Source organism: Muscardinus avellanarius, assembly GCF_963383645.1.
Source record: "Muscardinus avellanarius genome assembly, chromosome: 21".
In the NCBI taxonomy this organism is placed as follows: Eukaryota; Metazoa; Chordata; class Mammalia; order Rodentia; family Gliridae; genus Muscardinus; species Muscardinus avellanarius.
Window position 1 is genome coordinate 16,518,492 of NC_137807.1, and position 22,812 is coordinate 16,541,303.

The window sequence follows — 22,812 nt, forward strand, 5'->3', positions numbered from 1 at the left end:
GCTGATTATATTGAAGCCACAAGATGGGCTTGTCCATCTGGGTGCAGCGGTGTACCCTGTGATCTCAGTACCCGGGAGGCTGAGACAGGAGGATGGCAGTCTTCAGGCCAGCCTCAGCAACTGAGCCAGACCACCAGCAACACAGCAAGACCCTGTTTAAAAAAAAAAAGACTTGGAGGTAGAATGCCCCTGGGTTCAAGCCCCCCAAAGCAAAACCCAGCCCTCCTTCCTCCTCCACTACAGGTCCTGCTGCTCCTCCTCAGCTCTGCTCCAGCTCTGGAGACTGATGGAATGTTGGAGCAGCAGTAAAGTGACAGGCAGAGGGCAGACAGACCCAGTCACGATGCTGGCCAGCCCACGCCCCAGGAGCTGCACCCCGGCCTCTAGCCTCCGGCTGGGCCGACTGTCCTCTGAGGCTTCCCCACCCCTGCCAAGCCTCGTTTCTGCATCTGTGCTGCGGACGTCCACACCCACCTTCACTGAATGATATGACAGCTAGGGACAAGTGCAGGGTGAGCCCTTCCCAGGGGAGAGACCCTGTCTCCTGGCGAGCCTCCGATGCCTGCCTGGTCCCCCAGATAGCTACAGCCCAGGGATAGACGTGACCACAGACCTGGTCCCCTGGGCCACTCTCTGCTCCTCTGGGGAGCACAGTCCCTTCGAATCAGAGCCTCGCCCTGCTCTGTGTGGTTTTGAGGCTTGCTGGGGCAGTATGCCCCCCCCCCCTTCAGGCCAGGCTTGTGCTTGGAGTCCCAAGAAGTGGGGAACCTTGGGCACCATCTCAGGGCTATGCTGTGTCTTTCTAAGAACCAGAATCGGGGGAGCATCCTGGTTCTTAGATCCCTGTCCCCAGGCCAGCCACTTCCTTTCCCAGGAGCTGTGGGAACTCCCAGGGTGGTAGCCCCAGAGCCCAGCCCTGCCCTCACCCACTGTGCAGGGCCCTGGCTCAGGTCCATGGCCTCCTGCCAATCTGATGGGGTGGGTGTGGCAGCTGTCACTGGGTAAGGGGACAAGGGCAGGTTCTGGGGGCTCCAAGCCCCAAGCCCTGTATCCTCCCAGGGAGGCTCAGAACCCCACCTCCCCCTGCCCTCGTGGCCCTAGGCTTGGACTCCTGCAGACCCTCCAGGCGGGCTGGTGGCAGGTGAGTGGCGGCCTGGGAGGGGCAGGGTGAGGGAGGCCCAGGCCGGCAAGTGCAGTCCTCAGCCAATCAGCAGCCCGCCCGGCTGGTGGATTCGGTTACAAGCCCAAGATCACCCCATACTCCAGCCTCCTTCCTCCTCCTCCCGCAGCTCCATTCATTGGTCCTGCCACTCGCCACCGAGCTGCTTCCGCTCCGCGGCTGCCTCGTGGGCCACCAGGGCGGGCGTCAGGGGGCTTTGTCTGATCGGGCTGGACTCGGGCAGCATGGGGGTCCTGGCAGCGTTGCTGGGGTTGCTGGGCTTCCTGGGGGTGTCTCCAGGGGGCTCCACTGCCCTCCACTGGGACAGCACCTCCTGCCATTTGGCCAGGTCCCTTCCCGGGAGCCCTCTGGGGTCCCTGAGCTTCCTGGGCGAGGATGCCCAAGGACTGGCCCTGTTCCATGCCAGCTGGGATGCGCGCAGGCTGCTGCGGGTGTGTCGCCGGCTTGATGAGCCTGGGCTCATGGCAGCCTTCCGTGTCCTCTGTGCCCACGAGGCCACCCGGGGCGCCTTCCTCCACACCCTGGGGCCCGAGCTGCAGAGAGCACTGGCCACGCTCCAGAGTCAGTGGGACACCTGCCGAGGGACCGAGGAGAGTCCAGCGGGGGCCAGGCAGAAGCGAGCCGCAGGGCAGAGCCGACCACCCGGCAGAGAGCACCTGCGGCGAGCCAAGAGAGGCTGGACTGTGCCCGGCACGCTGTGGTGTGGAGTCGGGGACTCGGCCGGGAACTCCTCGGAGCTGGGTGAGCCGCAGGGCGCAATGGTGCCTGAGGGGGAGGCGCGGGGTGCAGCTGGGGCCCCACTCTCCCAGGCTGTGTGTCCTTAGGGGTGTGACTTAAACACTCTGAGCCTCAATTTACTTATCTGTAAAACGGGAGTGACTGTGAGTTTCCTCAAGGGACGCTTATATGAGGTCCTGGGTGGGGACCTGGGAGTCTTCATTAATCACCATCTGAGGGAGGGGGCAGACCTCAGCTCAGGGGTAGAACCCTGCTGCGTTCAATCTCCAGTACAGAAATAATTAAATTAAATAAAAATAAGAGGTTCTAGTGGAGCGGGTGCCGAGCCCCAGGGCTCTGGGTTCTAATTCTGCCACAGCGCGCAAGTCCCCTCCCCTCGCTCTTCCCTTGCAGGCATCTGAGCCAGGCGTGGGAGGTGCCAGGCACTGGGGAAACGCTTAGTAAAGGGCACTGGTGCCTGCATCATGGTGGATTGCTGCCTGCCTGTGGGTAGGGGCCAGGGGCGGGGGACTTGGCACCCGAGTGGGGCAGGTTGGCATCCTGGCAGTTGCCTCCGTGTCCCAGTAGGAAAGGCTGTACCCTAGCTGGGCAAGGTAGTGAATACCCATAATCCCAGTACTTGGGAGGCTGAGACAGGAGGCTCCCAGGTTTCAGACCAGCCTCAGCAAGATCCTGTTTCAAAATAGAAACAAAACAGGGAAGGGAGTATAGCTCAAATGCCCAGCACCACCACAGTACCACACATAGGCGGCACCTGCCTGTGCCCTTCCATTACGCACACAACTAGGGCGTCCTCTTGGAACCCTGGGGGCCCAGTTCTCCCAAGGGAGATGTTTTCACAGGTGAGCTGCTTGGCCCCAGGGTTTTTCTAAGGGGGGCTGCAGCCTGCTGTCCTCTGTAAGCTTTGAACCCCTGAGCTCTCCTGGTCTGAGCCCACCTGGGGGTGTAGGCGGGGTTGGGGTGAGAACCAGGACTCTGTCAGTGGCTGGTGTCTCTAGCTGGTGGGTGGTGCCCAGGACCTGCTGAGCTGGTGTCCCCTCCCTCCACGCAGGGATCTTCCAGGGCCCGGATCTCTGCTGCCGGGAACATGACCGCTGCCCACAGCACATCTCTCCCTTAGAGTACAACTATGGCATCCGGAACTTCCGCTTCCACACCATCTCCCACTGCGACTGTGATGCCAGGTTGGCAGCAGGCAGGGTGGGCCTGGGGTCCAGGGACGGGGCAGAGTTACCAATCCCTGGGTGTATACCTGGAACTCTAAAGATCAGCCAGCCGGGACCCCACGGCACAGGTGGGGAACCCGAGGCCTGAGAGAGGATCGCTGGCTGGCGGGGGCGGCGGGGGGGCCAGGACTCTCTGACCTGAACTCCGCCTCTGGGCCAGGTTCCGGCAGTGCCTGAGAAGCCAGCGGGACTGGGTCTCCGACATCGTGGGCGTGGCCTTCTTCAACGTGCTGGAGATCCCCTGCTTTGTGTTGGAGGAGAAGGAGGCCTGTGTGGCGTGGTACTGGTGGGGAGGGTACGTGGCTGCCAGCTGAGCTGCGTCCCCAGGCATCAGGGGACCCCGCGCTCCAAGCCTGACAGGGAGGGCTGGGTCTGTCCTCCAGGGAGTGAGGTCTTAGCAGCTGGGCTCTTCTTAGGGCTGGGGCCAGGATGCAGTCTTCCTGGGCGCCTATTGCAACCTAGTGGGGTGGGGTGGGGATGGGATGGGCAGAGACTTTTACTCTGTGGGCGTGACCCTCGGGGGGCTTCTGGGAAGCACCATGGATGCTTGGGGAGCAGGGATTCTCGGTCACCAACTGCTACCTTCCAGGTGTAGGACATATGGCTCAGTGCCCATCGCCCAACTCCAGCCCAGGACCCACTACAACACTTCCTGGAACTCCCCAGCCAGCTCCCCGGCCCCCAGCTCCCAGAGCGCAGCCCCCACCGAACTACAAGAAGAGCGGCGCCCTTGGAAGAGGCGGCCACAGCAGAAAGAGACCAGGCACCCCAGGCCAGCCAGCGCCGCAGCCTCTCAGCCCCCTGTGGCCCCCTCCACGCCGAATGTGGTCCCCACAGCCCAGAATGGGGCCCCCCGGTATCTGCATGGTAAGCTCAGAACTTGGCCTGGGGGTTCCTGCTACGAGGGGGTGTCCTCTGTGTGCATCTGAGGGCATGCGTAGCTCCTTCTGCTCCAAATGTCTCCCAGGTATCTCAGCCTTTCCCGTCAAATCATCCTGCAGCGAGGAATTTTCATAATCTACAAACCTGACCAGGTCACTTCCTACCTGTGGCGCTCCTCCCCCCTGCTCTCATGGTTTCTTTTTTATTTTTTAGTAATGAGGATTGAACCTGGTGGCATTCTACCTCTGAGCGACACAGCAGCCCTTTTTCTTTTTTTAACTTTTGAAACAGGGTTACCGAGGGTCTCTCTAAATCGCTGAGGCAGGCCTCGAACCTGCAGTCCTCCGGTCTTATCTGCCTACGTGCTGGAATTACAGATATGTGCCACCGAACCGGGCTTCACGTCACCTTCTCATCTCAGCTGACGAAAGTTCCAGTGCCCGGTGGCCCTGAGACCTCCACCCCCAGTCAAAACTCCAGTTCCATACATTTCATTCGGGCTGGGCGTCATGCACGCCTGTAATCCCAGTACTTGGGAAGCTGAGACAGGAGGACCATATATTTACAGCCAGCCTCGGCAATTTAGCAAGACCCTGTTTCCAAATAAGTAGGGCTGGGAGTGTAGCTCAGAGGTAGAATGCCTCTGGGTTGAACCATAGCACGCACGCACACACACACACACACACACACACACACACACACACACACCAACGCACACAGTCACTGGGTTCAAGTGCAGCCTATAGGAGCTACATGTTGCTTAGCAGTAGGGTGTTTGGGTTCCATCCCCAGGACCACAGAAACAGCAAAACTAACCGTGCAGCTGCCCTCTCTCGCCCCTGCGCTTTGCACACTCTCCTCCCCTGCCTCTCCCAGCCTGTTAGCAGCCTCTGCCCACCCTCAGCACCCCGGCGTCCAGCTGGTGGGGCTTCTGTGTCCGCGTAAGGTCCATCCACACGGGCAACCCGCCGAGAGCACAGGGCCGGAGGACAGAGGCTGTTTGCTCCTGGGCCCTGTGCTGGCCTTTCTCCTGGGTGGCGGCAGGCTCTGGTGGGGCCTCCCTGCTGGACTGGGCCCTTCTCACCCCACCCCTGTCCCCCAGGTGCCCGCAGGGCCTGCCGCAGCCTCCGCCACTTGGACCTGTGTGAGCACCAGATTAGGCCCCAGGAGACCAAGTTCCAGTTGCTCAACAGCGCCCCGGGGCCCCTCTTCCATTGTAACTGCACTTACCGGTGAGGCCTGGGGGCCCTGGGGGTGGGCTGCCTGCGGCCAGGTGCTGAGATGGGGCACCTGGCCGGCGGGGTCCTGCCTCGGCCTGACCCTGCCTCCGCCCTCAGTCTGGCACGCTTCCTGAGGCTCCACAGCCCGCCTGAAGGCGCCAGCAGGCTTTGGGAACTGCTGGGCACCACCTGCTTCAAGCTGGTCCCCCCACTGGACTGTGCGAAGGACACGGGGTAAGAGCGGGGTGGGGGATGGTGGGCTTTCCCCCAGGGCTGGGTCACCTGTACCCCACTGTGTGCCTGGGCTAAGGGGGTGGGGAGAGGACTAGGGGCCCCCTATGCCCTGCGATCCCGAGTCCAGCTTTACATCTAGCCAGCCCACTGGGGTACCTCTTAGCTCTGCTGTTTAACACCTGTGTGTCTGTGACAAGTTGATTTATCTTCCCAAGCCTCGGTTTCCATGTCTGTAAAATGGTTGTAGCAGCCAAGGAAATAGCTCATGGGATGTACATAGACCTGCTGGGCTCACAGTAAAATGTGTCATGTAGCTGGACGTGGTGGCACACACCTGTAATTCTAGTACTCTGGAGGCTGAGACAGGAGGAGCGCAGGTTTGAGACCAGCATTAGAAACTTGGCAAGGCCTTCAGCAACTTAATGAGACCCTGTTTCAAAATAAAAAATAAAAAGGGCTGCTGGGGGTGTGGCTCAGAGGTGGTATGCCCCTGGGTTCAATCCCCAGTAGAAAAAAAAAAAAGTAACTCGTACTGCTAAACCACAGCCTCCTTAGATTCTGACTCTCAAAAGATAGTCTCTTAGAATTCCCATTATACAGATAAGGAAACTGAGGCCCAGACTGGTTTAGGTAGCCACAGCCAGCTAGTAGATCCCAGACCTCTGGGATCTGGGATATCTATTCTGCCCCCTTCTAGGCATAAGCCCACCCTCTGTCTTGCTGTGGCCCCAGCCCCAGCCCTGCTTCTCTCTGGGCCTACTCTGCAGAAGGGGATTCTGCCAGCCCTGACCGCCTGCTCCCTCTTCTGTCCCACAGCTGTTCCGAAGACCCCAGGGCCATGAAGGTGTCAGCTCGGCACTTGCGGCGGCTTCAGGGGAGACACCTCCAACCCCAGGATAAAGGCACGAGTGAGGGGCGGGCGTGGCCCCCAGGACCCCCAGGGTCTGCCTTCTCATTCTACAACCAGTGCCTGCAGCTAGCCCAGGCAGCCCGGAGGCTCGGCCGGCAGCAGAAGTTGGAGGACTAGTGGCCTCAGCACCTCAGGACGCCAGCTTGGACCTTGTCTCCGGCTTTGCCAGGCCCTGGGCGTCTCAGCCTCTTCATGGGCTAGATCATGGCAGGGCAGGGGCTCTATGGACACCAAGAGGCTGGAGAGGGATCAAGGCCCAAGTGCTGGACCCCGCCTCCGGCTGCACTGGGTGGCCTTGAGCTGGTGACCCGACCCCTCTGTGCCTGAAAGCGGAATTTGGGAGGCTCACTCTGATGCCCGGGGCCTTGGCCTTGCCCGTGAGCTTCACGCAGGTGGAAATGGGGAGAAACTTATTGGGACAACCCCAGGGGGTACCAGGAGGAGGTACATGTAGGGCCATGCTACAAAACTGGTATGTCTCAAGAATCTGCCTAGGGGAGCCCGAGCACCCGGCTGTGAGGCCTGCGGTGGCAGATGAAGAATTAGGGGTGTCTCGGAGTGCCTGCCTCTGGATCCAGGATGGGGGGCACTGGGGGAGACCCCTCAGCTCCTCTTCTCTCACAGGGGCCCTTCTCTCAATAGCTGCTGCAACCTTCTCAGCCCAGACCTGGACCATTCTTTCTGCCTGAAAGCTGTCAGGTGTCCCTGGGCAGGGAACCGCCCTCCCCTTACTCTGCCTTGGTTTCTTCCTCTGAAAACGGAGATTGTAAACACGAGCTACCTCATAGTCTTGCCGAGGATGAAATGAACTGACATATACACATACACACAACACTAGACAGCACTCGACTCCTAGTAAACTTTCCTTCCCTCTAACAGCCAGACTGTGCTTCCTTGTCTGATATTTTTTTCTTCCTGCTGTCCTGGAGATGGAAGCCAGGGCCTCCTGCATGCTAGGCAAGTTCTCTCCCACTCAGCTCTAGCCCCAGCTCTGCTCTGGTCTTGAGAGGCTGATTGAATCTCTTAGAGACCTCAGTTTTTCACCTGTGAAATGGGTCTAAGGATGCTGCTGAGCCCACAGGGTTGTAGCATAGATTAAAGGAGAGGGTGGGATGTCCCCACACAGTTGGTGCTTGGTAAGTGTCGGTCCTTGGCAACCCCTCGCCTCTTGGCCTTGCTTCTGACCGACCACCCCCAACCCCAGCCTGCTCCCGAGTTAGAAATGAACCGTGAGTGAAGCTGGAGATTTTAATTCCTGATGGAAGACCTCCCTCTGGGACTGGGGTATCTGCCGGAGTACCCCCACCACCCCAGATGGGAACCCAGGCGGGGCTTTGCTGATTGTCACAGTTGAGGTGCTAGGACTGAGTCTGAGGGGAGCCCAGTTGGCCACCCCTGGCCAGGACAGTGGCAGGGACTGAGAGCTGGAGCCGCAGCAGGAGAGGCAGGTAGGTTTGCGCGGGGTGGAGGCAGAGTGGGGCCGCCTGGGCCCATCTGCACACCCCCTGTTCATGGCCCCAGGCCCCCTTCCTCCAGCCCCTGCCGGCCGTGGGGACTGGGAGATAGGCTGTCAGGGTCCGGGGCCTCCCGATCAGGTCCCCAGGAGCCGCCGCCACCGGGATCTGCGGTCTCCAGGCGCAAGGCTGGCAGTAGGCCCAGGCTTCGCGGCACAGATGGTGGGAAGGCCCAGGGGCTGGACAGCCCGGGGGTCCCCTCCTCGCTACTGCCCCAGCTGCCTCCAGCATCACCCCTATCCGGGGTTCCCCGGGGCAGCCGGCGGCTCTGAGGTGAGGGGCTCCGGCTGGCACCGCGGCGCTCGCGGGATGATGGCCGGAGGGCGAGACTAGGGAAGCGGGCCAGACCCGGGCTGCGGCTCCGGTGCCGCTTGGACTTGCCGGGGCTGGGGCTGCGGGACTTGGGTGCGAGCAGCTCCAGGGTGCTGTCGTCCTCGCCCTCTGAGCTGGTGCCGGAGCTGTCTGTGCTGCTGCTGGACGACTCTGAGGCAGGCAGCGAGATCTAGGGGCGGGGGATGTGGGTCACTGGGGCCTCCCGAGGCCCTGGGGAGGTGGCAGAGGGTGGGGAGGGTGGAGCCCGAAGCAGAGGGCGTGGTGTGCGAGCAGGGCCTTTCTGGCATCCTCTGATGCTGCAGTCTGACCTACTTACCTGGAAGGGCTCAGTGACACCGATGAGAATACTGTGGTTGTGGCTGTAATAGCCCAGGATGAAGTCTCCGTGGCCTTTGGGCAGAGATTCCTCACTGAAAGTTACCTGGTGGGCCCAGGAGTAGAGGTCCAAGTTGGGATTAGAGTCGGGGGGCAGCGTTAGAACCCCAAGGCTGATCCCTGGGGTCCCTGGGGCAATGGAGGCTTCTCCCCACTTAGCCCCCACCAGTTTTTGGTATTGAGAATTGAACCTGGGAGCCTTGTTATCTTAAAAAGATTGTGTGTGTGTGTGTGTGTGTGTGTGTGTGTGTGTGTGTGTGTGTAAGTGTGTGTAAGTGTGTGCATGCACGCATGGTACCGGAGATTGAACCCAGGGGCATTCTATCTTGAAGCTACATCCCCAGCTCTATTTAAAATTTTTACTTGGAAACAAGGTCTCACTAAGTGGCTGTGAGCCTCGCTAAGTACCTGAGGCTGGCCATGAACCTGTGGACCCTCCTGTCTCAGCCTCCCAAGTATTGGGATGATGGGCGTGTATCTCCACACCTGACTCCTCCCTGACTCCTCCCTCCCCCACCTGATTATTTATTTGTTTATTTATTTATTTTGGGGGATGCTGGGGATTGAACCCAGAGGCATTCTACCTCTGAGCTAGAACCTCAGTCCTATTTTTTTCCCCCCAGTACTGGGGACTGAACCAAAGAACATTCAACCTCTGAGCTACACCCCCAACCTTATTATTATTATTTTTTGGTAATACTGGGGGGGTGGAACCCAGGGGCTTTTCTACCTCCGGGCTATACTCCTAGACCTATTTTATATTTTGTTTGGAAACAGAGTCTCACTAAATTGCTGAGGGCCTCACTAAGTAGCTGAGGCTGGCTTTGAACCTGCGCGATCCTCCTGTCTCAGTCTCCCAAGCGCGGGGATTACAAGGGTGCGCCACCACGTCGAGCTCATTTTTAATTTTGAAACAGGGTCTCTCTCATTTACTGAGGGTCTTGCTAATGATGAGGCTGGCCTCGAACCTGTGATCTTCCAGTCTCAGCCTTCCACATACTCCATCATAACCCCAGCCCTTTTAAATACCTGGTAGGTATTCCCATCGACATCTTCATGCTTGGCCCACACATAAGCCACGTAGTCCTTGCAGTGGCGGAAACCCACCTGGGACGAGAGGAATCGGATTGTGCCCCTTGCTGCCTGATCCCAGCAGCCTCTGGGGGTGGTAGCATCAAGCTGAACAAGCCCCCGTGATCATCCCTGGGTGCCCCGCGGCTCCTCCAGGCCCCTTCCTCCCCTAAGAAGCCGACCTCCCTGGCCCTCTCACCCGGTACAAGCCGATCCAGTCCCAGGAGCTGCGGGGGAACACGGTTTCCACGCGATACCTCACCACAGCCTGCTCTGGCCGCACCCACTCATCGGTCACCTCCAGCCGCACCAGCGGTATGTCGTCCCTGAAGGCAAACTGCCCGGCAAAGCAGGGCCAGCGGGCAATATCAGGAGAGGCCCCCCAGCACCCCACTCCTCCGGGGCTCCTGGGCCGCGATCAGTGCAATTTTTTTTATTTATTTATTTTTAGTACTGGGGATTGAACCCGGGGGCATTCTACTTCTGAGCTACACCTCCAGCCCTATTTTATTTTCTTATTTTGAGACAGTGTCTGGCTAAATTGCTGGGGGTCTCACTAAGTTGCTGAGACTGGCCTCAAATCTGCAATCCTCCTGTCTCAGACTCCTAAGGACTGGGATTGGAGACATGATATCTGGCTCTGGCAGTGCCGCTGGCGGGAGACGCAGTGGGTGAGCCCCTTGGCCCCTCTGAATGCCAGGGCCCTTGTCTGTAAACTTAGAGGCTCTTATTTGCCTTGGGGGCGGTTCTGCAGATTTAGCGAGATACTCTTCCTTTGCAAAGCTTCCCATAAACCTCCCAGTATGACAGCAGGTGCTCAGTAAATGACTTGCCTATGTCTTAGCAGAGACAGGTAAAGTCCTAAAGTGCACTGGGTGCTCTATGCAATAATTCTGTATTCTACGGAATACACCGGAGCAGGCAAGAAGAGGCCACGAGCGGGTGCCCAGAAAGACACATGATAACCACGAGTATCCTTCTCCCAGGATCCACAGACCTGCCCACAGGTGGCGGGGGGTGGGGGGGCTGGCTGGGTGGTGCTGGGTGGCCGGCAGCCAGGGCTTTAGCTCCACCTGTGTCCCCCGGGAAGCGCTCAGGTGGTGCCAGCCTCAGGCCTCTGCTCCCTGTTGATCTGGTTTCAGGTTTCCTTCCCTCTGTCTCTGAGCCAAGCTGTTCCAGAAGGAACCAGTACATTCACCTGGGTTCCTAACAGAAGGGCTGGTGGAAATGGCCTCCAAGCCCTTGCAGGGTCAAAGCCCCTGCTCAGCAAGCCTTGGTGGCATAGACCTGTAATCCCAGTACTTGGGAGGCTGAGACAGGAGGATCACAAATTTAGGGCCGGCCTCAAAAGCTTGGGAGACCCTATCTCAAAATGAAAAAGAAAAAGGGCTGGGGGGTATAGTTTACTGGTAAAGTGCCCGGGTTTCAGTTACTAGTACATCCCCACATATATGAAAATCCTGATAGGCCCTATTCTGACAGCATTGCTGTGGGCAAGAGGCTTAAGGTTCTCGGAGCCTCAGTTTCTCTTACCAGTAAAATGGGGAGAATGTAGATATCTCAGGGCACTGAAAGGGAGACACATGCTAAGAACCCACACAGGGCCAGCGTGTAGCAGGCACTCGGCAGGCAGCCCATTTTGAAGGACAGAGTCCTGGAGAAAGTGTAAAAGCAGAGCAGGGTGCCCAAAGGACTTGTGTTGTTACTGTTCTGTGTGTTTGTGGTGCTGAGGGTCAGACTCAGGGCCCTGTACCTGCTAGGCAAGCGTTCTGTCCCAGTTCTCCAAAAGAACTGGTTCTCAAGGTGAGGTCCCCGTTGAGGGCAAAACCTCATGTCTAAGGTCTCTGCCCAGGGCCACCGGAGGCCACGCACAGGCACAGCTCCATTCCCAGCTAACGTCAGCCTAAGGCCCACCGACTGACTGCACGATAGCTACCAGGAAAGACATTCTGTGCAGCCAGCCTGCAGGGCCCCTTCTTATCAGATCAAGGGAGAGAAGCCCGAGTTGGGTTTCAGAGTCGGAGAGGTAGAATCTACACGGCTCTACTTCTACCTCCAAGCCTTTCTGTGGCTTGGGACAGATGCCTGCCCATCAGGAGCCTCAGGTATCCCCACAGAATCACCGGGACTTGGACTACATCGATATTCACATCCAGTTCTGACATTCTACCATGAACATCCCCCCTTTTTATTTTTATTTTTTGTGGGTCTGGGATGGAACCCAGGAGCATTCTACCTCCAAGCTACACCCCCAGCCCTATTTTTTATTCTTTATTTTGAAACAGGGTCTCACTGAGTTGCAGAGGGCCTCACTAAGTAGTAGCTGAGGCTGTCCGCGAACCGTGATCCTCCTGTCTCAGCTCCCGAATGCTGGGATTACAAGCGTGCGCCACCACGCCTGGCTCATCCCGCCACATTTTTTTTTTTTTTTTTTGTACTGGGGATGGAACCCAGGAGCATTCTACCTCCAAGCTACACCCTCAGCCCTATTTTTCAGTCTTTTTATTTTCTTGAAACAGAGTCTCACTGGGTTGCAAAGGGCCTCACTAAGTAGCTGAGGCTGTCCACACACCGCGATCCTCCAGTCTCAGCCTCCCAAATGCTGGGATTACAAGTGTGCACCACCACGCCTGGTGTTCATCCCCCCTTTAAAAAAAAAAAAAAGTATTGCTGGGCGTGGTGGCGCACGCTTGTAATCCCAGCATTCGGGAGGCTGAGACTGGAGAATTGCGGTTCGCGGACAGCCTCAGCTACTTAGTGAGGCCCTCTGCAACTCAATGAGACCCAGTTTCAAAATAAAGAATAAAATATAGGGCAGGGGGTGTAGCTCGGAGGTCGAATGCCCCTGGGGTTCCATCCTCAGACCCGCAAAAAAAAATAAATAAAAGTATTTAGGGTTGGACCCAGGGGTGCTCTTCCGTTGAATATCATCCCAACCCTTCTTTAAATTTATTTCCTTATTTTGAGACAGTGTCTTACTAAATTGCTCAGACTGGCCTTGGACTTGTGATCCTCCTGCCTCAGCCTCACTAGTCGGTCAGATCACAGGTGTATGCCGCCGCACCCAACTGGATTTTCCCTTCATACTTTGGTAACCAGGACCCTCAGTCCTAAATGCAATACAGTCAGTCATCCCTCGGGATCGGCAGGGAAGTAGTTCCAGGACCTCTAGTGGATACCAAAATCTGAGGATGTTTGAGTCCCTCATATAACATATAGTACATGCAGATAATCTTGTGCAATCTCGTGTATATTTTAAATCATCTCTAGATTACTTATAATCCCCAGCACAATGCAGATGCTGTGTAAATAGTTGTTATACTATATTAAGAAAAATTACGAGAAAAAAGCTGGGTTTGGTGGCGCACGCTTGTAACCGCAGCGCTTGGGAGGCTGAGACATGAGGATCGCACAGGTTAGAAGCCAGCCTCAGCTACTAAGTGAGGCTCTCAGCTGCTTAGGGAGGCCTTGTTTCCAAATAAAAAATAAAACAGGGCTAGGGGTATAGCCTGGAAGTAGAATCCCCAGCGCACACATACACGCACACACAAACAAAAAAGACAAGAAAAAGTCTATACATGTTCAGTACAGAAACAATCTTTCTTTCTTTCTTTCTTTCTTTCTTTCTTTCTTTCTTTCTTTCTTTCTTTCTTTCTATACTAAGAATTAAACTCAGGCCTCACACATGCTCTACCACTGAAGTAGACCCCGTCTGCCTCCTCCTCCTCCTCCTCCTCCTCCTCCTCCTCCTCCTCCTCCTCCTCCTCCTCCTTCTTCTTTCGGTACTGGGAGGTGAATCTAGGGACGCCCTACCACTGAGCTATATCCCCAGTCCTTTTTGTGTGTGTGTGTGTGTGGTGCTGGGGATGGAACCCAGGGGCATTCTACCTACGAGCTACACCTCCAACCCTAGTTTGTACTCTTTATTTTGAAATAGGGTTTCACAGAGTTACAAAGGGCCTCACTTACAAAGTAGCTGAGGCTGTCTGCGAACTGCCATCTTCCTGTCTCAGCCTCCCAAATACTGGGATTACAAGCGTGCACCACCATGCCCAGCTCTATTCTTTATTTTTTGAAAGAAGGTCTCACTGAGTTGCAAAGGGCCTCAATAAGTGGCTGAGGTTAGCCGTGAATTGCAATCCTCCTGTTTCAGCTTCCCGAATGTTGGGATTACAAGCATGTGCCACCACGCCCGGCTTCCCCAATCCTTTTTGTTTTATTTTGTGACAGAGCCTTGCTAGGTTGCCCAGGCTGGCTTTGAACTTGTGATTCTCTGGCCTTAACCTCCTCGTAGCTGGGATCATAGGCATATACCACTGCACCTAGATATATAACATTTGTGTGTGTGTGTGGTACTGGGGATTGAACTCAAGGGCATTCTACCTCCAAGCTACACCCCTGGCCTGATTTTATTTTTTATTTTGAAGCAGGGTCTTGCTAAGTTGCTGAGGCTGGTCTTAAACCTATGATCCTCCTGTCTCAGCCTCTCAAGTACTGGGATTAGAAGCTTATGTCACCATGCTCTGTTTTGCATTATATAACTGTGTGTGTGTGTGTGTGTGTGTGTGTGTGTGTGTGTGTGTGTTGGGGGGTTACTGGAGGTGGAACCCAGGGACTTTCTACCTCCAGGCCATACTCCCAGACCTATATTATATTTTATTTGGAAACAGGGTCTCACTAAGTTGCTGAGAGCCTCACTAAATTCCTAAGGCTGGTCTTGAACCTGTGATCCTCCTGTCTCAGTCTCCCAAGTACTGGAATTACAAGCCTATGTCACCATGCCCTGTTTCGGGTTATATAACTTTTTTTTTTTTACATTAAAAAAAATTTATTGAGCCCGGGCGTGGTAGCGCACGCTTGTAATCCCCATGCTTGGGAAGCGGAGACAGGAGGAAGCGGAGACAGGAGGATCGCGCAGGTTTGAAGCCAGCCTCCGCTTGGTTAAGAGACCCTGTTTCCAAATAAAATATGAAATAGGTCTGGGAGTGTAGCCTGGAGGTAGAAGGGTTTCATCCCCAGTACCACCAAAAAAAAAAAAAAAAAAAAAAAATATATATATATATATATATATATATATATATATATATTGGTGCACTGAAGTCATATATCTTAATGGGGTACAAGGTGGTAGATATAGCTTTTTTTTTTTTTTTGCGGGTCTGGGGATGTAACCCAGGGGCATTCGACCTCCGAGCTACACCCCCTGCCCTATTTTTTATTCTTTATTTTGAAACCGGGTCTCACTGAGTTGCAGAGGGCCTCACTAAGTAGCTGAGGCTGTTCGCAAACTGTGATCCTCCAGGTCTCAGCCTCCCGAATGCTGGGATTACAAGCGTGCGCCACCACGCCCGGCTTAGATATAGCTTTTAATATGTTGCCTTAAGCCTTTCTTGGAAGAAGGGAGTCAGTCTAGGTTTAGTGGAAAAGGCACACACTACAATCAGAACACTTTAGGTTCAAACCCTAACTCTTCTCACTAGCTGTGCAACCTTGGGCAAGCAATCTGCGTCTCTGAGCCTCACCTCGTCCGAAGATGGACATCATAACCCACCCCCACAAATGAAGGCGGCTAAGGCCAGGTGCAGAAGGAAGCCAGGCTGGGCCCCGGTATATCACAGGGGAGGACTCACCTGCAGGACAAACTGGGCAGCCACAGGCTTGTGGTCACTGACTGTGTATTCCATGTGGCTGCGGTAGCTGTGCTGGGTCACCTGGAGCCGGTGGCTCTCCCGTCCTGAGGGGCTGGGACCCCCGCCCGGCGGCTTGACCTTCCACAGAATCCGGTCGGTCCAGGCTGGCTTGCGCTTCTTGGCGCTGTGGTGGGCGGCCGCCTGAGTTCCAGGGGCTATGCCTTAACCCCAACCTGGCTCCTGCCCCTTCCCATGGTCTCCCAGACAGCCAGCTCCTCTCACCCCAGCGCTCACCTGGTATCGTATTTGTTGGTCCCCACATCAAACTTGAAGGTGGGCGCGAAGTTCAGGGGCCCCTCCTGGAAGCCCTTCAGAATGGGCCAGGTGCTCTTGGCCATGTTGAGCTGTGGAGGTCCAGAGGGGCCGGGCTGGACATCAGCCTGAGCCTTCCAGCAGGGGAGAAGGGGTGGGGCAGGGGAGAGCAGGGCCAGCCTAAAAAGTCCAGGTGCGACATGCGCTATGTACTTGGGGGGTTAGGGCTGGGGGCTAGGGTTCCCCACCTGGTCCTTTTCCCAGAGTTGATGGAGCTGGTCGCTGTCGATGGCGAACTTGACAAAGTGCAGGTCGTAACTCTCAATACGGAAGTTCAGGTCCCCAAACCAGAACACAAGGCTGTGGCGGGTTGGGGTCAGGGGGCTCATGGGGTGATCCATCCTGGCCCCCATCCAACCCCACAGCGCTGGGGCCTCTAGAGATGCCAGTGGGTGGGTGGCACCAGCATCTTCAGCCAGCGGAGGAGCGGAGGGGATGCGCGAGCCTCAGCCAGGCCTCCCCCTCGGCCAGGTCCCACCTTGCAAGCTCCGCCCCTCTCCACCTGCCCGCCACCTGCCTTCGCGTCTCTATGGGTGGTCATGCACCCCGGTGGGACCCCCCCGCAGGTGGATATTCTGGTACCCTCAGAGCCCCGCCCAAGCTCCGCTGGCCCGCCCTGTCCATACTCGTGATCCAGGATGCCGTGCGCGCCGGGCCCCTGGAATTGCTGGAGGCTCAGGATGGTTTGAAAGTTGTCCTTGCGCTGCTCCGCCTTGTCCATGTGAGCGGGCAGGTGGCAGTTCAGGAAGCAGAGCATGTGCCCGAAGGCCGCCAAGCGCACGCTCACGCCGCCCTTGTTGCCCTGAGAGGCAGGTGGCGGGTCGGCCAGGGGACGGGGCGGGGAAGGAGAGGAGAGGGCGGGGGCTCGGCGGGGTCCTGGGACAGACCCGGTGGGGGGAGGATAGGGGCGGGTCTACTTTGGGAGGGTGTTGGGCGGTGCTTGGAGAGCCCTGGGCAGGGTGAGGGGCGCCGCGTGGGGGGAGGCCTCCGCGTGTCGTGGAGGGTCCCCTTGGCCCATCCCTCCCGCGCCTCCCCGCCTTCCCGGCTCACCCAGTAGCCTCCCAGGCCCGTGCGTGTACAGTCGGTCTGCACGTCCCTCAGGAAGGGCAGGTGGTAGTACTTGGCGAACAGCAGAAGGATGACGCCCTGCATCCTCACCGTACTGACCTGAGGGCCAAGAGGGAGCCAAGTGGCTGGGGACGGCCTCCTGCCAGCCTTTCCCCTTCGTGTGTGTGTGTGTGTGTGTGTGTGTGTGTGTGTGTGTGTGTGTTCCTGGGGGTTGAAACCAGGGGCATTCTACCTCTGAGCTACACCCCTAGCCTATTTATTATTATTATTATTATTATTATTATTATTATTAATTGCTATTATTATTATTTGGTGGTACTGGGGTTCCTGGAAACCTTTCTACCTCCAGGCTACACTTCCAGACCTATATTCTTTTATTTGGAAACAGGGTCTCTTAAGCCAGCAAGGCTGGCTTCGAACCTGCACGACCCGACCCTCCTGTCTCTGCCTCCCAAGCACGGGGATTACAAGCATGCGCCACCACACCCGACCCCTATTTTATTTTGAAACAAGGATTCGCTAGGTTGTTGAGAGTCTCGCTACTTACGGAGACTCCTCAAACCTGAGCTCCTCTGCTCTCAGCCTCCCAAGTACTGGGATTACAGGCAGGTGCCACCACACCCGTCCTCAAGGTCTGCACTCTGCCAGCCTCCTATTTCATGAACCCGGCCACATTTGCCCAGAAGTCCCTCATGAGGCAGGACAGAGAGGGGGCAGAGCCCCAGAACCCGGTGCAAAGATGGCGGTGGTGAGGGGGCATTACCAGCACAAAGTTGAAGGGCCCCAGGGCGTCCATGAAGAGCTCGCTCCACTGGTCCGTGAAGAGAGCATCCTTTAGACGCTTGTTGATCATGGAGTTCACCTCCTGCAACCTGGGGTTGGGTGGTCGCGGGATCGGAGGGGTGTCCTAGAAAGCCCTGCCCCCGGGAAGGTCAGGAGGGGCCCATGCACCCGGCCCCTCACCCTATAGCGATCATGTCTGCGCCATCGCTGTCATTGCCACCGCCCAGGTGGAGGAGGGATGTGACATCGTCTGGGGGCATGGCGGTGCCCACGTTCCAGGTGACCACAGTGATCCTGGGTAGGGCACAGGAGGGTTTAGTGCTGGCACACTTCCCACCTTCCCCTCCTCCCACTGGGCCCTCCCTGGGGAAGTGTGACCGGGGAAGCGCTTAGAATAACCCTCAATGGGCCCAGCATTCCCCCCGGGGATATAAACTAAGGAAGGAGCGGTCCCTTAGCAAGACCTGCTGTCTCTGGGAGTCCCAGAGTGTGCCCAGAATCCCCCCCCCCAGGACACATCCTCAGGGAGGTAAACTGAGTCAAAGTAGACCATCACCCTGGAAGACAGTCTAGCCTCAGAGCTCCCAGCCAATAGCCTTTCTTGGGAGCGGCCCCTCACCGGAATCCAGGGTCACTCTTGCAGGTAGGCTGAGCTGACCAAGAAGAGGATGGCACGGTGGACGTAGGAGAGACACTGACTGGCGCTGGGGCTTCTTGAACCAGAAGGTTAGGGCTTGGGCACCTGCCAGGCCCTGCACCCTGGGCTCCAGGCCTGGGGACTGCCACCTCAGGGGTCGGGGTGGCGCAGGGAGAGCGGCTGGGGGAGCGGCTGGGGGATCGAGGGGGCTTGGGCAGAGGTGGGGGCACAGTCTGGCCTAAGGAGTTCCCTGGCCGGAAGGTAGGGGACAGAAGTCCAGGGGAGCGGGTACCAGGTTCTGGAGGACTCTGGCCCATATCCAAAGGCAGGTTCTGGGGTGGCCGCGGCAGGATGGGATCCTCCGGGATGTTACGGGGGGCCTCAGGTCGAGCTCGGAAGGAAGAGGGGAGCTGGGAGTCTGGAGAGGTCTGCATCAAGGATGGGGTACCTGTAGGACCAGCTGCCTGAGCTGGAGGCTGGAGGTGCCCCTCGGAAGCAGGGAGAGGTCTGGGGGCTGGGACATCCCTCTGTCTAGCTGGTGTCCATCCCATAGGAGCTGAGGCTACTGCCTTGGATACTGGAGCCAAGGTCTGCTCCTGAGAGGGGGACAGAACTGGACTGGGCACTGGTGAAGGGCTGGAGGGGGACTGGAGGGGCTGCTCCTGAGAAGCCAGTGCCAGGCTCAGGCCGGAGGCTGCCAGTGCTGGCTTGGGTCCCACAGAAGTGGGTGACAACTGGTCCCGAGAAGATGGAGCCAGGGTGGCCCGGGGAGGCCTCGGCACAGCGGAGGCAGACACCACCAGCTGGCCCAGGGATGCTGGAGCTGGGCCTGAGCCTGAGGTCGCTGGGAGGAGCTTCGGTCCGGCAGAGGCAGACACCACCAGCTGGCCCACAGTCGTCGGAGCCGGGCGGGGGCTGCGGTGGGCAGGAGCCCTTTTCTGTTCTCCAGGGGTAGACAGTGGTGGCAGGACAGGCCGTGGAGAGGCCAGCGCCTGCCTTGGCCCCTCCGTGGAAGGTGACACGGCTGCTCGGGGCCCCACAGGGGCCAGAGCCAACCTTGGTTCTGAGGGCACTGAAGCTGCATTCTTCTTTGCTGGGAGCTGAAAACCTGAGTCCACCTTGGAGAGGACAAGTGGGTGATTCAGAGCGATCCAGCTGAGCCTCGGCTTTCACAGAGACCCCAGCTGACTCCAGCTAGCCAAGAAAGGCGCGTCTTCCCAAGGAAGCTCTTATTATTATCTCCCCCAATCCATTGTCAGATGGCCTCTTGGGGGAGACAGGACATGGAGCCCCATCCCCTCCTTGAAGTCTAGAACTCCTTTAACGGATGGAGGGATGGAGATCCTGACTCCAATAAGGCAGAGCATGAACCTGAATCAGAGGTCTCCCTGGTCTTCCTGGATAGCACCTGCTCCATTCCTGCCCTGAACAGCCTTCCCCGGCAACCTTCACTGCAGTCTATAGTTCAGTAGACCCAGGTCTGCCCATACTGGGTACACTGCTCTAGCCTTTTTAAAATTTATCAGTACTGGAATTGAACCCAGGGTGTTTTACCTCTGAGCTACACCTCCAGTCCTTTTATTTATTTTTATTTTGAAACAGGGTTCACTAAGTTGCTACGGCTATCCTCTCACCTACGATCTTCCTGTCTCAGCCTCCCATCTAGAAAATATGTTTAAAAGTCTGAACCCAGGCCGGGCGTGGTGGTGCACGCTTGTAATCCCCGCGCTTGGGAGGCGGAGACAGGAGGATCATGCAGGTTCGAAGCCAGCCGCGCTGGATTAAGAGACCCTGTTTCCAAATAAAAATATAAAAAATAGAGGAGTGTAGCCTGGAGGTAGAAGGGTTTCCAGGAACCCCAGTACCACACACACACACACACACACACACACACACACACACACACACAAGTCTGAACCCAAGCCAGGCATGGTGGTGCACACCTGTAATCCCAGGTTTTCTGACCTCCTTGGCAAAGGACACCTTACCCTGCCACTGTCCCCACCTGCCAGACATAAAGGGGATACCTGCTTGCCTGACTACTTGGCAAAGTGTCCTTTACCAAGGAGGCTGAGACGGAAGCATCGCAGGTTCGAGGACAGCCTCAGCAAGAGAGGGAGGTGCTTGGTAACCTGGCAAGACCCCGTTTCAAAATAAAAACTAGAAAGGGCTGGGGGTGTATCTTGGAAGTGGAATGTCCTGGCTCCGGTCCCCAGTGCCACAAAAACAAAACAAAACGCTTCCTTCCCTCTGTGGTGCTCAGAGTCCCCCCGTCAACACCCCCGACTCCTTGGTCGAATCCCTCTCTGCCCTCACCCATTCCCAAAGCTCTGTGCAGGGACGGGACCAGCCTCATAGAGACGCCCAGCTCTCTGTGACTTGAGGCGAGCCCCTCTGTGTTGGGGCCTCAGTTTCCCCGTCTGTAGAACAAAGGGGCTGGGTGAAGGGGCCTTGACCACGCCATAGTCTAGAAGTCTTGGTCTCATACTCCCTGCGTTTAGAAGCCCGCTGTTTGCTCTAGAATGAGCCCATCCGCACCAGGCGCGATTCATTCCTGATCCGTGTCCTGCTTCTTCACACCCAGGTTGTGCCCTCGACCCCCCACCTCCCCACCTGCGAGGACAGGCAGGCAGCCGTCCCCTTTCTGTCTGGCAGGTGGGGACAGTGGCAGGGCGCCGCAGGACCTGTTCTCTCTTCCCCATCTGTCTCTGTTTATGATGTCCCCTGTGTCCAGAAGACAGGGTAAAGTGTCCTTTGCCAAGGAGGACAGAAGAAGGTCTACACTGGCCCCAGGGTGGCCCCATCCCTGCCTCCAGAGAGCCAGCTGCCTCGGTCCATGCCCTTCCCGGGTCAGAGAACCTGAAACTCTGCCTCCACCTTCCTTCCCAAACTCAGCTCTTTGAGGCTGCATCTTGGGCAAACCTCCTCGGCTCCAAGTGCCCTACCGTGCGCCCCCTCCCCCCAGCCGCCACACGCCTCCAGCGCTAGCAACTTAGACATCCCAGATGTCACAGCTCCAGTCTTCAGAGGCAAGCCCCCTCGTTTTGCACTGGCTCAGAGAAGACAAGCAACTTGCCCAAGGTCACACAGCAAAGCTGGAGAATAGCTGGCTCCCCCAGACCAGGGCTCTTCCTGGGGCTCCTGCAGATGGCTCACTCCATCCCTTGCAGGGCACCCTCTCCCTGCTCCTCAGCCCCCTGGGACCTCTTCGCTAGGCCCTTCTTGGTGGTCACAAGAGAGTGCCAGCCCCTTAGCCAGGGGCACCAAGGTTCTGCAGCGTGGGGGGTGTGAGACCAGGAATCAGGAATGGGGGCTAGGTTTTGGGGGTCTTACCTTGGAGGGTGCCCTAGTTTGGGAAACCCCATGGGGCACAGGTAAGGGGCCCAGGCCAGCCCGGGTCGCCGGCCTCCTGCTGCCACTGCTGCTCTGGCCCTCCATGTCTGCAGCCCGGCAGCCCGGGCTCCCTCGGGCTCAGGCTCCAGCTCCTCTGCTCCCGGGAACCAGTGATGTCATCAGCCGTTTCAACCTGCTGAGGATTTAAAGGCACAGGAGCCCGCTTCCCAGCCTGGAGGTGGCCCGAGGGAGGTGGCTACCCCCTGAGATCCCTTCAAGCTGGCTGCTGAACTTAGAAGGGCCACGGGGAGCGGGGTCCGGGAGTGCCCAGCAGGCTGGCCCAGGGCCCCACCAGAAACCTAGAGAGGACCTTCTGTGTGCCTCTGCCCTCCTGCCGGGCACCTGGCCAGGGCCAGCACACCTGCAGGGAAGACAGAGACAGGTGGTTCAGAGGTCAGCACCTTGCCAGGGCCTCAGAGACACCTGAGCCCTGCCCTGGTCCTCTGGCCTTGCTGCCTCCCTGCCAGCCCGGCCTCATCTCGGCCCCCACCCTTGCCCCAATTCCAGGCCTCGGTGCCCCTCCTACCCCTGCCCCCTCCCCTGTTCTTCCCACACCAGAAGCAGACACTGGGGCTCCAGACAGTGGGGCCCTCCCCACCTCCGCCTCGCACCAGCCCCTCTGCGCAGACACCTTGCTGCCCTCAGAGGCCCCACAGCAGCCCGTCCCAGTCCAGCGCCCCGCTTCTCTGCCCTGCTCTCTGGGTGTGGCTACGAGGAAACTTGCTCAAGGTCACCTGTGCAATAGGAAGGCCTCCTAAACATCAACGAGGAAAACAGTGGCCCAAGACCAGCCGGAGCCAGTCGCGGTGTGTGGGGAAAGGAACTGGGATGCAGAAGGCCCGGCAGCCGGCAGCCGGGGCACTTGGCAGGAGAATAGAAAACAGTCCGGGAGCCCCAGTGGTCAGGGCCCAGCCCAGGCCTTATGTCTCAGCAGGCCTCGGAGAGTGAATGCGGAAGGAAGGAAGGAAGGAAGGAAGGAAGGAAGGAAGGAAGGAAGGAAGGGAGGGAGGGAGGGAGGGAGGGAGGGGAGGAAGGGCAGTGGTAAGTGATGAGGGTCGGGTTTGGCCAGGAAGGCCTTGGCTGCTCTCCTCCTTCTCCTTCTGTCCTGGGGATTGAACCCAGAGGCATTCTACCTCTGAGCTATACCTCCAGGACTTTTTGTTTTTATTGTTTATTTTGAAACAGGATCTTGCTAAGTTGCTTAGGCTATACTTGAACCTGCAACCCCAATCCCTCTGGAATTGTT

At 57.5% G+C, this 22,812-nt stretch overlaps 2 protein-coding genes across 7 annotated transcripts; one reads left to right on the plus strand and one right to left on the minus strand.

Moving 5' to 3' along the window:
• Positions 1–1,404: 1,404 nt before the first annotated feature.
• PLA2G3 (phospholipase A2 group III) lies at positions 1,405–6,507 on the plus strand (the record flags this gene model as incomplete). Its single annotated transcript, XM_080717565.1, has 8 exons — positions 1,405–1,921; positions 2,970–3,102; positions 3,305–3,439; positions 3,734–4,000; positions 4,931–4,967; positions 5,071–5,258; positions 5,364–5,480; positions 6,297–6,507. The coding sequence occupies 8 exons, from the start codon at positions 1,405–1,407 to the stop codon at positions 6,505–6,507; spliced, it is 1,605 nt and encodes a 534-aa protein (XP_080573691.1).
• A 1,392-nt stretch (positions 6,508–7,899) lies between these two features.
• Positions 7,900–21,744, minus strand: INPP5J (inositol polyphosphate-5-phosphatase J; the record flags this gene model as incomplete). 6 transcript variants are annotated; one of them, XM_080717468.1, is made up of 13 exons in its annotated part: positions 7,900–8,406; positions 8,554–8,658; positions 9,642–9,719; positions 9,883–10,020; positions 15,314–15,497; positions 15,608–15,717; positions 15,874–15,985; positions 16,312–16,487; positions 16,736–16,852; positions 17,517–17,625; positions 17,717–17,830; positions 18,156–19,291; positions 21,507–21,744. In XM_080717468.1, 13 exons carry the CDS (start codon positions 21,609–21,611, stop codon positions 7,900–7,902), a joined length of 2,991 nt encoding a protein of 996 aa, XP_080573594.1. The 6 variants fall into 6 exon arrangements, with proteins under 6 accessions (XP_080573594.1, XP_080573595.1, XP_080573596.1 ...); XM_080717469.1 differs by having other exon boundaries at positions 18,156–19,273; positions 21,507–21,717; XM_080717470.1 differs by having other exon boundaries at positions 19,230–19,291; positions 21,507–21,611.
• Between the last annotated feature and the right edge of the window lie 1,068 nt (positions 21,745–22,812).